General features: G+C 36.9%; 1 protein-coding gene across 1 annotated transcript; it reads right to left on the reverse strand.

Annotated features, from left to right (window-relative positions):
- Positions 1–345: 345 nt before the first annotated feature.
- Positions 346–14122, reverse strand: LOC306760719 (flotillin-2). Its single transcript, XM_079246686.1, has 11 exons — positions 14008–14122; positions 11992–12073; positions 9082–9172; positions 6607–6730; positions 6134–6252; positions 5815–5928; positions 5603–5722; positions 5275–5489; positions 2883–3066; positions 2590–2739; positions 346–1922 (listed from the first exon to the last, which is right to left on the reverse strand). The coding sequence occupies exons 1-11, from the start codon at positions 14054–14056 to the stop codon at positions 1890–1892; spliced, it is 1281 nt and encodes a 426-aa protein (XP_079102812.1). The 5' UTR covers positions 14057–14122; the 3' UTR covers positions 346–1889.
- Positions 14123–16996: the final 2874 nt, after the last annotated feature.

A 16996-nucleotide genomic window follows, 5' to 3' on the forward strand; every position in this document is an offset into this window, starting at 1 on the left:
CCAGTTTGGCTGGTTCTTCGTGCTGCTGTCTAGCTAAGGCAGCAACATCTGTCGCACATGCGCAGAGACAAAGGCCCTAGCTCTGCACATAGGTATCTATGCTGAACGCCTGGCTAATAAGTCCTGCAAATCAGATATCAAACATTAAGGGCGAAATTTGTATGATTTCTGTGCGATTATAATACAAATAAGTATTTGGAGTTTCACCATTAAAACAAGTACTGGTAAATTTCTTGAAAATATCTATTTTTGCAGAGAAAAAAGTGGCAAAAGGCAAAATGGTGATTACAGTTTGATTTATTAGAATGACAAGAGTGAATAGATTGTTCTGCATACGACATGCAAAAAAACATTTAAAAAGGCGTACAACTCACTGTTTACATATGGATCTAAGATGAATGTTCTGACACATAAGAGCCTAACAGTGATAGTAACAGTCTTCTGTGAGTCCTGTTAGTATGCTCTAATTGTTTTTTCAACCATACACAAAACTACCACTGCATTTTTTTAGATAAATTTGCATCTGAGTCGATGCTCAAATATAACATCACATCTGAAATAATTAATGACATATATCACATGGAAGGGGTTGAGCTGCAGAATTAAAAATAGGGTGGATTCTGTACAGCAGCGACTACCTCCAAAATAAAGAACTCTATTAAACAGTATAAGTTTAAATTAAATAAAACATTGATAACTTAAAAGTGCTCTGCTAAAAACATACATGTATATTTTGCATTTAAAGAAATCACAGTAATATATACATAGATTAAACAGAAAAGTGTATGTTCTCTATGCTATATTTGGTTTATTGAACATGGCTTTGCATCTACAGATAACTGCAGCATAAAATTAAAAATTGGCATTAGGTAAATTGTGAAGTCCCTAGTGAGGGAGGAAAACTTAAAGCAATCTATTTGGCCTCTCTTGCATTTTATTTTCCTAATTTCAGTCCGTCTAGCAACTTTAATCTATTTTCCTATTTAATTATTTTTCATACAACTTAAAGCATATCTTTCTTTTTATTTTTTACTAACTTCATATTTCTTTTTTTTAATATATTTTAAAATATTAAAGCCAGAAATCTCAACATTTTGCTCTACACACTGACCATATAAGTAAAAGATCAATTTACTACTAGTTTTCTAATTAGTTTCTAAATAATAAAATGCAAACTGCTTGATGTCAAGAGACCATGAAGATTTTTTTTTCAGAGGGGAAGAGAAAATTCTGTAGATCGGAAAGACATGTTGTGAAGCTTTTAAGATTACAAGCACCTTTGTTACACTGAAATATCAGCTACAGTTGTGAAACATTTGACAGAAAATCACAATATGTACATCAATATAAACTTTCTACACAAAAAAGAAGTATGTTTATAAGGAATGCAGAAGGGTCTCATAAGAGTGAGGTATTTAAATTAAAACAGGGGCCTGTAACATACAGACTTTACACAGTGACAACAGTGGCCTTTTTGTATGTAAAAGCAGAGCCCAAGGGTATAAATATCTAAAAATATGTTTTCACATTGTAAGTACAATGAATATACCCTGTGTGAAAATAAGCAGATAATCAACAATTACATGCATTTATACTGGCTCTCCTCTTTGATGACAACATACAAAAAGACCAATAAATAAATTTCACATACAACAAATAAAGATGGAAAAAAAAATTCCATTTTCAAACTAAAAACACATCTTTGAATGAGCAGCAGTGCATGCAGATTTTCTGGTCCTGTATAAAGTAAGGCACCAGAGGTTTCCAGAATTTACTTAGTATACAGAGTATACATATAAAACAACAAAAATCTTCAAGTGTATCAAAGGCAGTCTATGAGAGTGCATACAACAAAGACTGGAGTCATGTGGAGTCTTCAGCTTTCAGGTTTAAGAAGTTGCCATTTTCTGCAGCAAAGGAATCTGTTTAAAAAAGAAAAAAGCATAGTTTATTCAACCTGCCAGTAAAAGTCTCATCACAAAGACAGAAGTCTTATGACCTATATTTCTTTCAGTAAATATGCTGTAAATCTTTCCTAAAGGCTAAATGTCTTCTTTTAGCTTTTGCTATGTTCAGATTGACAACCGGCAAAATCAAATACAGCACTGACTTTCAAGACCAATACAATCATCATCTAAAGCGATATATAACAGTGTTCACATTGCATTTTGAAGGTCTAATGTACAACTGTAGACAACAGGAGAATCTCGGTCAAAAAGGGCCTGCACTTAAAAAAAACATGAAGTAAACTGGAGACCTTGTTGTTGGTTGCAGATCGCTTTTCAGAGACCAGCAGCGCAGTGAAACATATAGTCTTATATTGTCCGACAAATTACTTTGTATCACATACTCTGTGTGTTGTGTTGTTAAATATTGGTGAAAAATAGCTTGAATGCATACAGGGAAGAATCAGGAATCACCCACTGTTAAACATGACAATGTTAAATGCTACAAACAAGAAAGCACCCAAAGAAACTCACTGACCAAATAACATATTGTGCTGTTGAAACGACCGTATCGGGGGCAGAATTATGAAGCTTTGGAATCTTGGTAAAATCATTTGGAAAATACAAAAAATAAACAACGCACCTTTGACAAATCCACTCCAGTCAGAGCATTTACCGACACAGGAAGTTCAGCCAACAGGCGGTTCACTTCACCCGTCACACGGTTGCTTTCCCCGCTGAGAATGACAATCTCATTTGTTTTGGCCAATGGCGCAGACACCTTTGAAGCAATCTGCAACGAAAGAGTCAGGTTCTCATTATGAGCATTAAAAATGATTCAGTGTCATGCATAATAGCTTAGTGTCTACATAGTCCATTACTATGCAGATGTAAAAAAGCCTGGAAGTATTGGAGTCATGTACTAATGTATGTTACCTTGGGCAGGGCCTCAAGCACTAGGGCAGTCTTTGCTGCCTCTCCATACTGCTGGTAGGCCTCAGCTTTCAGTCTCATCTTTTCAGCCTCCGCCTTTCCTACTGCTTCGATTGAAGAAGCCTCTGCTTGACCAATTTTCTTGATCTTCTCTGCCTCAGCTTGGGCTATCAGCACTGTCTTCATCCTGATGTAGGAAAACACACCAGATTTTAAAATATTATGTCTGTACAACAAGCAAAAACACTTAGTCACACTATTCGCAACCATGTCACATGACTTTCAGTAATAAAATCTCAAATCATTCTTTTCTAATTATATTAACTAATGATTTAAAAGTAAATCTTTCCAAGGGCATAGGAATGAGTAAACATGTTGGAAACCTGATAGATCTGTTAATTGCTTAAATAGAAATATGTCATAACAACACTGCACAACAGTAACAAATGTGTTTAATTTACCTAAAAAGATACATTTGAAAGGTAAAGCAAAACATATTTTTGTTGCAGTATGGAACTAATAAATATCAAATGCAGCCCTTATCATTCAGTTTTTTTGTCAAACATGCCATGCCACCCAAAAAGTTGAGGAATATTGGCAAAACCCTACACAAAAGAGCCAAAATGTTTTCTGTCATTTGCAGCCACAATTGCTTGCAAATTGACTTCTTGTCCATTAAATCAAGTTTATCCTGAAGGACATGGCAGACAGCGACAGGGTTAAGTCTGTTTTGTGAACCGGAGCCAAGTTTTGAGCCTGCAGAGGGCACTAAAACTTCTTTCTGCCTTCGAAGATGAAACAGGGACTACCATAAGCAACCTGACCAGGCTTTTCACTTACCCAGTCTACACACCTCTACAACAATCCACAAATGATCCCTACAGCCTCTATACTGTTGCTAAAAGAATAGTTCAGGTGAAACATTGAAAGCTGCACTGAAAGTGACTGTTCAAATCTATTTCCCAATGACTGCAGCATCAATCTGTCCATTCAGAAAGGTCTCTTCCAAATTCTGCAAAGTCAGCAAGTCCTCCTGATTAAATAGTTCATTGAGCTATGTGTCTACAATATCCAGAACTTTAAAGAATTCCCCCCTGTAGCAGTCCATGATGCTTTTAGGATGGTGTGCCTCAGTTCATTCAAGGCACACCATGAATGTGCCAATTACCTGCTCCATCATAAGTTTGAGCTGGTAAAACATGTAAGTTTAATCTTAGTAGCACATCTTTAACTCCTCCAGCAAGGTTTTTTCCTGTTTTCTCAGAGACAGAATACAAATCAATGTACTCTTCATGGGGCCTCAGGTCATTGTCAACATAATGTGGGCAAATACTTTCTTGTTCCTGCCCAGATATGTCTTGTGTTCCATCCATAATAGGTGTGTACTGAAGAACTGGTAGATCTCTGATTGTATCAGCTATTCCACTAACAATATTGTTGCTCATTGTCGTCACAATTTCATTTTGGATTTGTGGACTAATGTACTCTTTCTGAGACCTCTGCAAACATTTGGCTAAAATGGCGTCACCCTCTGCCTTGTCTTTCAAGAGTAGATAGGAATTACCATGTTCATCCTCATGTCCTCTCAAGGCCTGTCTGTTGCACCAAATATTTGATTGAATTTACAATTTATGCCAGACAGTGCCTTTTGTCTGCTTGCTGATTTGCAAAAGCACTGGACAACTGTGCATTTACAGAGTGATTTTCTTGGGCAGTCACAGAGACAGCATGTCGGTGTGTATGACTAATTTCTTGGGCACTGAATTTTTCAATCACTTCTTTCCAATTTCTGAATTCAGAAGTAACAAAAGCAGGCTCTGATTTTACAGCAAGTGGTGTTAGTTTGTTCTGATAAATTCTCATGCAGTAAATGCAGGGACACAATGTGATTTAGCATGAACTCTGGACCTCTACGTTTAACATGAGCTCCCTGGTGATATCTCTGGAAGACTGAAGAGTTCCAGATTCTGTGCAGTAAAATCTTCTGGAGCATTAATTGCAAGTGAATGTAATTAATTTTAACAGTTGCTACCTTGTACTACTTTCTGCTCTTTCTGGTGTTATGTTCAACTCATTTAACAAGATGGTTTCCTTATAGCATATGTGGAATGAATATTAACAAAAAAAATCTCTTTAGGAGCATCAAATGTCACGCTTGACATGTTGTAAACAAAAAAGATCCAATTACTTATTTGATTTTTTCACACTTCTAACTCTGAAGTTCATGTGAACAGAAACTTGGGAGAAACACTGAACTAAATTATCAGCAAAATTTTTAAAAAACGCTCCAGTGTCTGTGCATGCAAAAAGCTTTTGCTATGCAGCAAATTCTACTTTGGAAAAGCTCATGAAAGCTCTGAATAAAAGCCCTTTTCACTTAAGGATTCTCACTCACTTTTGCCCTTCAGCCAGCTGCTGCATTTTGTAGGCCTCGGCCTCAGCAGGTCTCTTGACAGTAGCAATGAGTTCTTTGTCTGTGCGGTCAATCTCTCTCTCCTCAATGGTGATCTCTTTCTTCCTCTGCACGACTTGAATCTCGATTTCCTCCAGCCTGATCTTTTGTTGCTCCTTTGCTGCCTGAAGCTCATAGGCTAGCTGCGCCTCTGCTTTCTGAAAATATTACAAAGGTTGCCACATTTCTTAGGTAAAAATTTAATGGTTGGGCATGTTTTGGCATTCAGCAGAACAAAATGTTCATTGTTTGACTTAACTCAATTGCCCACCTTAGTGTTGATTTCTTGGTTGAAGGAAGCTTTCTGCAACTCCAGCTCTCGTTTGGAGTCAGCCATCTTGGTGTCCGCCAAAAATTTGACATCCATCATCTCCTTCTTACACTCTGCTTCCTATGAGCCAAAGTAGGAACGGAGCTCTGATAGTGAGTTGTTGTGCACAACAAAATTCCCCTCAAATAATGTTCCACCTAAATTCTACTCACTCGTATCCCAGCATCCCTCTCTGCTTCAGCCACACCAATGTCTGCATCCCTTTGGACAGCAGCAATCTGGGTCTTCCCAAGAGAGCTCAGGTAATCCAGTTTATCATACACATCCTGTGAACACACACAGATGGGACAGCCAATAAGGTGCAGAGATAAGCACTGGGTCTACACAAAATCATAGAAGACTTATATGCAACTATTAAATAACACAACTTATTTGTATAAAATATTTAATGTTTTATTCTTTTCTTTTCAGACTTTACCTATTGATGTCTGCTAATTTGTTGTTTTTTTTGTCTCACCACTTTCAACTAACCTTAATAGTAAAGCTTAGAACCTCGATGCCCATCCTGCCCACGTCAGGAGCTGCAACATCCCTCACTAGTTTAGCAAACTGGTCCCTGTCTTGGTAGATCTGCTCCACTGTCAAGGTGCCTGCAAAACAAAAAGCACATTATTATTATAACTACATTCAACTTGGCACAAACCAAGAGTAAACCTGTCTTCACAATTTCAGGAGTTTTTGTTTATTTTCTTTTTGTTTTGTTTATAAAAAACTACAGAAGAACATTTCAGAAGCATGTAATCTTTATAAAGCAAACTAAATCAGAGACATATTAAAGCTGAAGTTTGATTTGCAATTCATGCCTTTTTATTGAAAAATTTATCATTTTTTCTTTTTATAGAATTTGTAAAAATGACATAACTTTGGTTTTCAGCTGTCACTCTGGGCTCTGACAAATAAATTAGCGATTTGACAGAAAATTAAGATGTTTGTTGCTTCCTTACCTAGAATGGAGCGCAGATGTCCCTCCAAAGTCTGCAGAAGCACAGCTTTGATTTCCATTATTGATTTGCCCAGAAACTGCTCACAAGCCACAGCCAGTAAGTCCTGTTCTGTCATCACTTTCACCTGAAGGGGAAACAGAGACAGAGAGAGGTCAGCTAAACTGCTAACAACATCTAGTCGTAGACTAGAGTACAGGTACATCTTAGAAAATTAGAATATTGTGAAAAAGTTCAATATTTTTTGTCACTTATTTCAGAATGTGAAACCCATTTATTATATAGATTCATTACACAGTGAAACATTTCAAATATTCAATCCTTGAAATTTTGAGAATTGTGACTTATAAATATGAAAACCCAAAATGAAGTGTCTCAGAAAATTAGAATATTGTGAAAATGGTCGTGGTGTCACACCCTAATCAACTAATTAACTCAAAATACCTGCAAAGGTATCCTAAACCTTTAAATGGTCTCTCAGTCTAGGTCAGATGACGACATAATCATGGGATGACTGCTGACTGGACAGATGTCCAGAAGACGATCATAGACCCTCCACAAGGAGGGAAAGCCATAAAAGGTCATTTCTAAAGAAGCTGCTTGTTCACAGAGTGCTGGATCCAAGCATATTAATGGTGAGTTGAGTGGAAAGAAAAGGTGCACCAGCAAAAGGCAGATCCACAGCCTTGAGAGCATTGTCAAGCGACATCCATTCAAGACTTAGGGGAGCTTCACAAGGAGTGGATTGAAGCTGGACTCAGCGCATCAAGAGCCGCTACGCACAGGCAAATCCTAGACATGGACTACAAATGTCCCATTCCTCGTGTCAAGCCACTCCTGAACCAGAGACAACGACAGAAGCATCTCACCTGGGCTAAGGAGGAAAAGGACTGGACTGTTTCTCAGATGGAAGCAGATTCTTCATTTCATTTGGAAACCAAGGTCCCAGAGTCTGGAGGAAGAGTGGAGAGGCACAGAATCCATGTTGCTGGAAGTCCAGTGTGAAGCTTCCACAGTCAGTGATGATTTGGGAGCCACGTCATCTGCTGGTGTTGCAACCACTGTGTTGTCTGAAGTGCACAGTCAACAAAGCCATCTACCAGGACATTTTAGAGCACTTCATGCTTCCTCCTGCTGACAAGCTTTATGGAGATGCCGATTTTTAATTCCCAGCAGGACTTGGCACCTGCCTACACTGCCGAAGGTACTAAAAAGCTGCTTCAACGACCACGGTGTTACTGTGCTTGATTGGCCAACAAACTCACCTGACCTGAACCCCATAGAGAATCTGTGGGGAATTGTCAAGAGGAAGATGAGAGACACTAGACCCAACTATGTAATGACCTGAAGGCTGCTATCAAAGCAACCTGGGCTTCCATTACACCTGAGCAGCGCCACACTGAGCTCGCTTCCATTGCCACGCCGCATTGATGCAGTGATTCATGCAAAAGGAGGCCCAACCAAGTACTGAGTGCATGGAAATGAACATACTTTTCAGAAGCCTGATATTTCTGTTTAAAACATCCTTTTTTTTAATTGATCTTATGTGATATTCAAATTTTCTGAGACACTGCATTTTAGGCTATTATCTATGAGCCACAATCATCAAAATTTAAAGAAATAAATGTTTGAAACGTTTTACTCTATGTGTAATGAATCTACTGTATATAATAACTGGGTTTCACATTCTGAAAGAGTGATGAAAAATACTGAACTTTGTCATAATATTCTAATTTTCTGAGATGTACATGTAGTATAACTTTTCATTAGAAATACACAGCACAAAGTGCTTTACATAAAAACAAATTTGGCAAGTCTTCACACAACCGTGTGTAAAACTTAACCATTTTAAAACAAACACCTGATCATCGTGTTGCTATTTCCTAAATGCACTTATGCACACACACACACAACATGCATTCACAGACCCCAACACCACCCACACTCCCTATTGTATATTTATAGGGAAATAAAAACTGGCTTGACAATGATAGTATAACACTTAAAACATTAAAATAATTATACAAATGCATTGGACAATGGACAATTTTAGTTTTATGATATTGGATCATATAGATGATGGGCAATGTAGAGAAATCTGCTGATGTCACTTAAAGACTAAATTAACTGGTCTACCTCAGCAGGTCTTGCCTTTAGTTTCAGTAACATCAGGAACTGTTGTTGCTCTAAATTCCTATTAAAAAGGTAATTTTATCAACAGTGTTTGCCATCTTCTGATCATTCACAGGTTGAATAAAAAAACTGATAATTAAAAAATGTATTTATCTTAACTAGAAATCTTACTTCAGAAGTATCCTGCTACAAGGTTTTTAGCACCTGAATACAGCTGGTTGCAACTTTTTCATATATGATAAATTTTTATTGCATGTAAGACATAGATTTAGTATATTATAACTGAGGCCTGTCAGGTGTGTGTATCACAGGTTACCCAGAAAGCATTCAGGAATATGGACTTACTTGGGCAACTCCTGTGACAGTGATGGCTACTCCCTCTGCAGTCTCCACATCCTCACATCTGGGCTGCAGAGTCATGATCTCTAAACTTAACCTACAGAGAAGAATAAAGAAGAAGTATGAAGTAAGAAATGTTAAATATACTGTAATTCAGAATATGTCCGGCCATCTTTCAAATTCAGTTCAACATGTCTTTACAATTTGCCGTATTATGTGTTGAGCAGTTTTAACCAATATGGTCTTTCAAATCACAGAAAGCCAATCCTCTGCCATGATCATTTGCCATGTGACTTCCTACAGCTCTTCTGCTCTGAGTGCTGTAAATTCCACCTGACTGCTGTGCACTTTGACTCACAGGTGCATCTAATTGTAGTGGTTAAGCATCGACAATGGACACTGATCATAACAGTCTATCATAACATTTTGTGCATTCCCTGAATATTGAATATATTAATGACATGTGCAAGTCAACTAAAAGTTATTGTCCACATGCACACTACTAAGTTGAAAACAGAGTTTTCCCTAACCCCCCCCCACGACCAAAAAACCACATTTGTGTGGTGCTGTTTACAGAAATATCTGTCTACATGAAACTCAGACAGACTTGATTAAAACTCTGCCAGGAACAAACCAGAATGTGGCCATCTAGTTCCCACCTTTGAAGAGATAATGGTCAATCAGAAGACTGACAAAAAAAATGACTGCTTCTGGCAAATATAAGAAAATTAGTGCCAATAACATGCTGTGATGCTTTCATTCTTCACTTACTTCCTGACTAACTGTATATTTCTGTGTAAACATAAAAAAATCTTTTTAACAAGATTAGTTACAGCCTAATCTTGACGACATCTGCCACAGCCATGTAAAGAAAGAAGTTAATGGCACGCAACACAGATAGCACACAATCTAATGCTGTGAGCCAAAATGAACGACGACAGTCTCAGGATGCACATTTGGAAACATACAGAATATAACAGCTGCAAAAATCTCCAGTGGAAAGACAGGAAAATAACACTGTTTGTCCAGATCCTGGTAGTTAAAAGAAAGGTAATCCCATCACTGGTGCACCTAGCAACTGTCCACAAGACCCTTCTGGGAAATGAATTGCTGTCCAAGGAGTGCTCAGTGTCCTAGCCAATATTATGGGAATGATAATACCGTGTCATAATTGTTTTTGGTCACTACCATTGCAGAGTGTGGTTATTATTACCAACACATAGATATGGGATTTATACAACTGTCAATATTTATATTAGAGCCTAAAGTAACTGTAACGGTAATGAAGGGAAAACACTAACCTTCGGTGGATTTTGGCGAAAATCAAAGATGATTTGTGGAAAGCCCATAACACTTTAGCTTTTAAAAAGCCTGCTATCAACAGAGGTATTGTGGTGAAAAGTATTATCAGCACCCTCAAGGTTGTATGCTAAGAGATAATGAAGGAATAGTTGCATGGATAATATCACCATTCATTCATTCATTCATGATCCTAACCCAGGGCTGAGCAACTCCAGTCCTACAAGTGTTGGGAGTTTCCCTGCTGCAACACAGCTGACTCACATCAGACAATTAGCAGACTGCTGCAGAGCTTGACATCCAACTACAGTCCATCGCAGGACAATATCACCAAATTTTCAAAATAAATATAGATAAAATTAAATAGAGATTAAGCCATTTTGTCAGCAGTTTGACAAATAAATAAAATAAAAATATGTTTAAAACTCTATGAACTGTGGCTGAAGCTTCTTCTTTCTCCATGTCCACATAAATATTTTAAGCTGTTTCAATTGCCTTTTAGTTTAACAGGATGTTATATGATTATTACTTTGTTTTTGTAACTTCAGAAGGACTTAAGAGAGCTTGTGTAGTGAGTGTGGGTAGTGTATCTTTTAATAAATAGCAGCAGTAGTACATAGATCTACTTGTGTGAAGTAAACATGTTTTTCTCCAGCTGAGAGAAAATCATTATGGATGCCTCCATTTACCCCTAGTGTTGTACAAAAGCTCTGGAACATTATTATGACAGTTTGTGATGTTATGTCATCTTTTTACATTACAGCAATGTTGAAAGAAAAAAAGAAATGCAGTGACAGGAGTGGCTGAATGAGAATGAACATTAATATTTATATTAAGAGAAAAGAAAGCAAGATATGAATGAATGAATGCCATCACTTAAACAGACTGATTTATTAATGTTTAATATCTCCTATCTGAATAAGGGTCTAATTTTCTATTTATACTTATGTCAATATGCAGATGAATACTTTGTATTGTTACCCTGGAGACCTTCTCATCTTCATCAACTTGACAATGTTTCTGTTTGTCAAAAGGTGAGTCCATTTTCAGGAGTTGTTGGAAATGTGAAAAGGAAGAACACATTTAATTTTGGTGGTGATTTGGATCACCGTTTGGATACAGGAATATTTTAGAACTGTGGCTTTTGGCGGAGGTTTGCGCTCCTCCGAGTGCTTTTCTAGTTCAATGTGTTATATCTGATAGTTGCTGCCAAAAATAACATTTCTTATCGATCCTTCCACTAAGGTAATCCCTTCTGTCCCGTTTTTGTACGTTCTATATTTATTGTTGTTTTATTTTATTGCATTTTACTCAAATTTATTTATTTTGTTGTAAGGTGTCCTTGAGAATCAAGAAAGGCACTCAAAAATAACACATAGTAATTATTTATTTATTTTAGTTAATCCTATATACACACTTACAACCTGTGTAACTGCTTTGGTTTACATTTGGAAAAACATCCTGTAATGCAAAACTGATGACGGTAAAAAAAGCTTTCATCTTGATGGCAAACCACCACAGAATGGCTCATCTTAGCTGTGGTCTGGTTAAATATCTTGATATAAATGGATTTCAACAAAACATGTAAGGGAGTTGCTGCTTCTACTATATTGTCACCTTTGGGCATTTGAAATAAGCCACCAAGCCCATGACCAGCCTCCCACAATGTAGGTCTTCTCATCAGAGCCGCAACAACCACCTGAAGGAAAAAAGGAGTGCCATAAAGACATGAGTTCAGTAATCCAGTTAAATTAGGACCATCATGACATGATTATGTCAACTGAAACAAAAGCGCCACAAAGAAATGCTGAAAGAGTTTTAATAAGTTCAATATTTAGCTATTCATATATACATGTATTTAGCAATACCGAATAGTGATTTGATTATACAATACTTGTTTGGTTGACTTTAAGATAAACATATCTTAAAGCTAAGCTCAACAACTGATAAAAACACATGAACACTTGAGATTTTTTGCAAACTGAGAGAAAAAAAATTTGTTAGGACAATCTGCACAGCTGATTTCCATACACATCACAGAGGGAAATTCTCTGCTGTTTATGTGTTTCAACAGGAGGCATCTGGGTAAGAGAGCAGAGAAATTATGCCAAAAGTACACTTAAGAAATCAAGTTAATTTGTTTACAGCAATTTGAGACTGGCAGTTGATGTGTGTTTATATTGATTCATAATACATATAATTTTGGACCAAATGAGAAGAAAAAAAGTAAGGACTACAGAGCAGTAACTCATAAGAACATTAACATTTGTTCACTGGAAATGTTCCAAAATATTTGCTGCAGTATTTACACTTGATTTACACTTATTGATGCACTTGCTGGGATTCTTCTTTGCATGGCAAAGCTTTCTGGATGAAGTCAAGCGCAGGCATTGTAGATATTCATGTTCTCACATTCAGCCTCTCCAGCATATTTCTAGAACATTTCTGTGTGAAAACAGCTTTAATATAAGAAAATAAAGTTAGAATACTGCAAAAGGTTTTAATATACTCTTGAAATAAAAAAAATAGGGGAAATTAGATTATTTCTGAAGAAATTTTTATATGTGCCAAAGCAGCTACTGCCAGTGTCCCAGTGTGGCAGCCATTTTCCAAAGACTGACATCTTATGAAAACCTGTTGAGAACTTGTCTTGTATTTTTGGCCATGCACCCTGACCATTTATTGTTGAGTTATAGGCATATATAATGAAAATGGCCCTATTTGGCAATGACAAAAAATTCTTGGCTCCAGATGGTGATCCAAATCACTCCTAAAAGTGAACCAAGACCAAGGGGGAAAAATATGAAAATCCACCTGGATTTTGTGCAAAGTTGCTAACAGACAGACAATTTATTCCCTGAGATGGTTGATATAATTAATCCCATTTTGCATAGCCCCATGGTCTTATTGGCTGTGAATAAAAAGCATATGTCAAAGTAACACCCCATTCTGTGACCGAAATAATGTGTTAATCTTCATAGTTTTGCAACAGTTTAAATGTTTTGAAATATACTTTTTTAAAAGGTATGTGTCCCCAAACTGCATTCTATAGTATTTGCACACAATATAGTGACACAATCCTTGAAATAAATGCGATGCATTATCTATATTTAATGCAGGGAGTCTTAGTCCGTATCGTAACAACAAATCGGACAATTCTGGTCCTTTTAAGATTCTTGTATCAAATAATCTTACCACAACTATCTCATATCATTAATGTTAAAATATAAGATAGCCTTTAAATAGTATATTTTTAGATTTATTTATTTATATGAACATTTCTATCAAATCCACCAGAAGAATACTGATCAGCACGTTTATCAGTGGCAAAAATGATCTAATTAGTCACATTATTTATTTGTGTGCCTGAAGGCTTTCAGTCACATGACCTAAATCTACTGTAGGCTAACGTACAAATAGCGTCCTGATGGCTCATGTTAGCGTTTCGATTTAACATCTTAAAAACCTGTGGTTAAACAACCAAGCTAACGATAGGTCGCATTTTCCCAAACAAGGCTTAATAAACACGTTTCGGTTTTCCAGTTTTGTTTAGGGACTCTTATCGGCTCTATTAGCTCCTGTGTCACCATGGCATCAAGCTCCGCTAGCAGTGCAATAGAAAAAAAAACCTACCAGATACCACCAACGCTTCATTTGGCCCCACAGTTAAGCAATTTCCCATGTTGACAAAAGACAGCAGAGAGAGAATAAAAACCTATCAAAAGGACGGATCCTTCGCAGAAGTTATTATACTGTTGTAATCCGATATTTACTTCAAGTGCATGAAGTGTGATTTAAGAGACTTCACGCCCAGCAGAACAGCGTCAACAGCGCACGCGCAGCCCCGCCCCGCCTAGCAACACCACACTGACGTCACGATGGCTCGCATTAAATTAAATATTATTTACCTCGCTTATGATAAAAACAGGGGCGTCGCCAGTAAGTTTGGGCACTATGAAATATAATGACATAGACCCCACCACTTGATTGCAAATGATAGATTTTTGTTTTTGCTTCAATTTTTCTTTTGTCTGTTTTTATTATAAAATTTTCAGTCTATGTTAAATCTATGTTGCGTGTTTTGTTTTATATTAAAGTACAAAATTTTTTAAAAAAAGAGCGAGAAGTTGGGAAGAAGTTAGAAGACATTGGACTAGGTGATGAATCAGTGTCTTGCAGTCCCTCAGTTTCAACACTAGAATACAGTTAACATCTCAATTAAATTGTATCTTGGTCAGGTTACAAATATTCCATCTAAAAAAACAAAACATATAAAAAAAAAAAAAAAAAACAACAATTGGTCATTTACTTTAGTTCAGTGGATAAAAACATGGCAAGTATGAGGACATTTTTCAATTTTGATATATTTTCATACCTATGCTGGTTCTGTCCAGTATGGCTTTCCCAACCTCTGGCCAGTCCTCCAAAATGGTTTTACTGTTTTAAAACCAAGGCAGTTGTAAAAATATCATATATACTGGAAATGAACATTGATTGTTTGCAGCAACCACATGATTGAGGACCACATGTCTCCAGCTCACTGGAGAGGCACTTTAGCAATACTACAACCACAAAATACACTTAGTGACAAAGTGTTTATGAAGGGAATTAAGAGTTTTATATCTTTTATGTCAGCATACCTCATGGATCTTCTGCCATTACTCTGATGGTAAAAATCTGAATCATAGTTAGACTAAAGGGGTTTTAGCTCTTTGGTTACAATTTACTGTCAATAACACAAGAAAATCTGTAGCTCTTCAAAGTTAGATCTACACAGGACTGGTGGCCTGTCCATGGTGTACACTAGTTCAGTCCTGACAGCAGCCTGGTAAATGCCCCCTCCACAGCACCAGGACTCTCACCTCAACTTTAATCACTAGCTTCCAGTGCTCCTTCCATTGAGCTTCCCTGCAGTCCAACAAAACAACACATTAACACACATCAACCCTTTCCAATTCTGCCACCAGCACCACTTATACTTTTTATGCTTTGTAATTACACACTAAAAATAGTCATGCACAAACATCCCAAACACTGACACACACAAAAAGCAAACAAACAAAATACAAAAACAGAAGAAATCTATCATTTAACCGTGATGTTTTCTATTGAGAAACAGAAGTAAATAAAATATTTCAAGGTTTTGTTTAAAGAGCTGTGAATCACACTTCTACCATAAACATGCACAAATAAGTTGTTGCTCTTTGTTGCACAATATTTCCATTACATTTATCAGCCCCGTTTGTTCATGTTGTCCGCATGTGTGTGTGTGTGTGTGTGTGTGTGTGTGTGTCTAATTACAACCTCTTCTATATTGGACCACATCACCCCCTGCTAACTCTCTCTCCACAGCAGGGATCAGTGGCAGTGAATGAGCAGCTCACTATATCATTGTTAATGCCAGTGAGAAGGAGGGAAGGAGGGAGGAAGGAAGAGGGAGTCATTCTCTCCTTCAACTTCTGTACTTTTACATCAAAGAGAACAGGGAAAGAAACCAACTAACTAAATCCTATCTAAGTCTTTTCTTGGAATTTACCACTACAAGTAAGGAGTAGTGGAAGGTTGTGGAAGACACAGAAAGAGAGAGGGATGTGAGAAGAAAGGGGGAAACAAAGGCACTGAAAATAACATAAACTGGGGGGGAAACCCTGGAACGAAGGAACAAAAAAAGGCCCCACTGTCCATCCACTAAACTGGAGGTCTGAGGCAGGAGCAGCACTGGAAAAATGTCCGACAACAAGAGAAACAGAAGAACAAGCAGCAGAGAAGAATTCTGATCACACAAAAGGGTGAGGAAAGTCAGTCAGTAGGCTTATAGAGGCATGCTGGCTTTATGCATAATCTCCTTACTGTGTGTTTATGTGTGCTTGCATGCAATGGGGTACTTGCATGCACATTGATCTAGCTGACATGTGCTTCCTAATTGTTTAAAGTAAATTATTTATATTTGAAGAGGTTCACAATATGCAGAAATAATTCAGCATCAGTCACTACACAGACGTCATAAAACTACAACTGAAGATTCAGTGTTAATTTAATTATTTTATCAGTTCTTTTCAAACAGCAGTGTTAATGAAACGTTTTCTAGCTTCTTAACAACCCTGAATTGGACATAGGGGTATAAAATGTCCTAATTTTTTACTGTTTGAAACATTGGATAGATTTACTTGAAAAATCCTGTGTCAACTTTAAATCTTGATATTTGTAGACTATCAGAATGTTGGAGATGCTTTGTTTCAGAAAGCATCATCATGTTACATGAACATCAGGTGAGGATTCATAAACTTTATAGATATTGTTGTTTTGTTTTCCAAAATTGTTACATACTATTATGTGATATTGCATATTATAAAGTAAATTATGGAGCATAATATCTGATGTCCCTGTCAACAGCAAAACTCCAAAAATACATTTTTTAATCATGCACAGCCCCAATAAATAGTTAGCCTCTTTTGTTTAATGCCTTCTGGTTCCTCTCTGGGAAGTCACAAAGTCTTTAAATAATTATCTTTGTGCACATATTTGAGTGCTGTCTTGGTCATATCAACATTTGAAGTATTTGTGTATGCAACAGAAAACAGACAGGAATGAGAAAACATCTATTCAAATCAAATTAATCAAA

Source organism: Telmatherina bonti (assembly GCF_933228915.1).
Source record: "Telmatherina bonti genome assembly, chromosome: 9".
In the NCBI taxonomy this organism is placed as follows: domain Eukaryota; kingdom Metazoa; phylum Chordata; class Actinopteri; order Atheriniformes; family Telmatherinidae; genus Telmatherina; species Telmatherina bonti.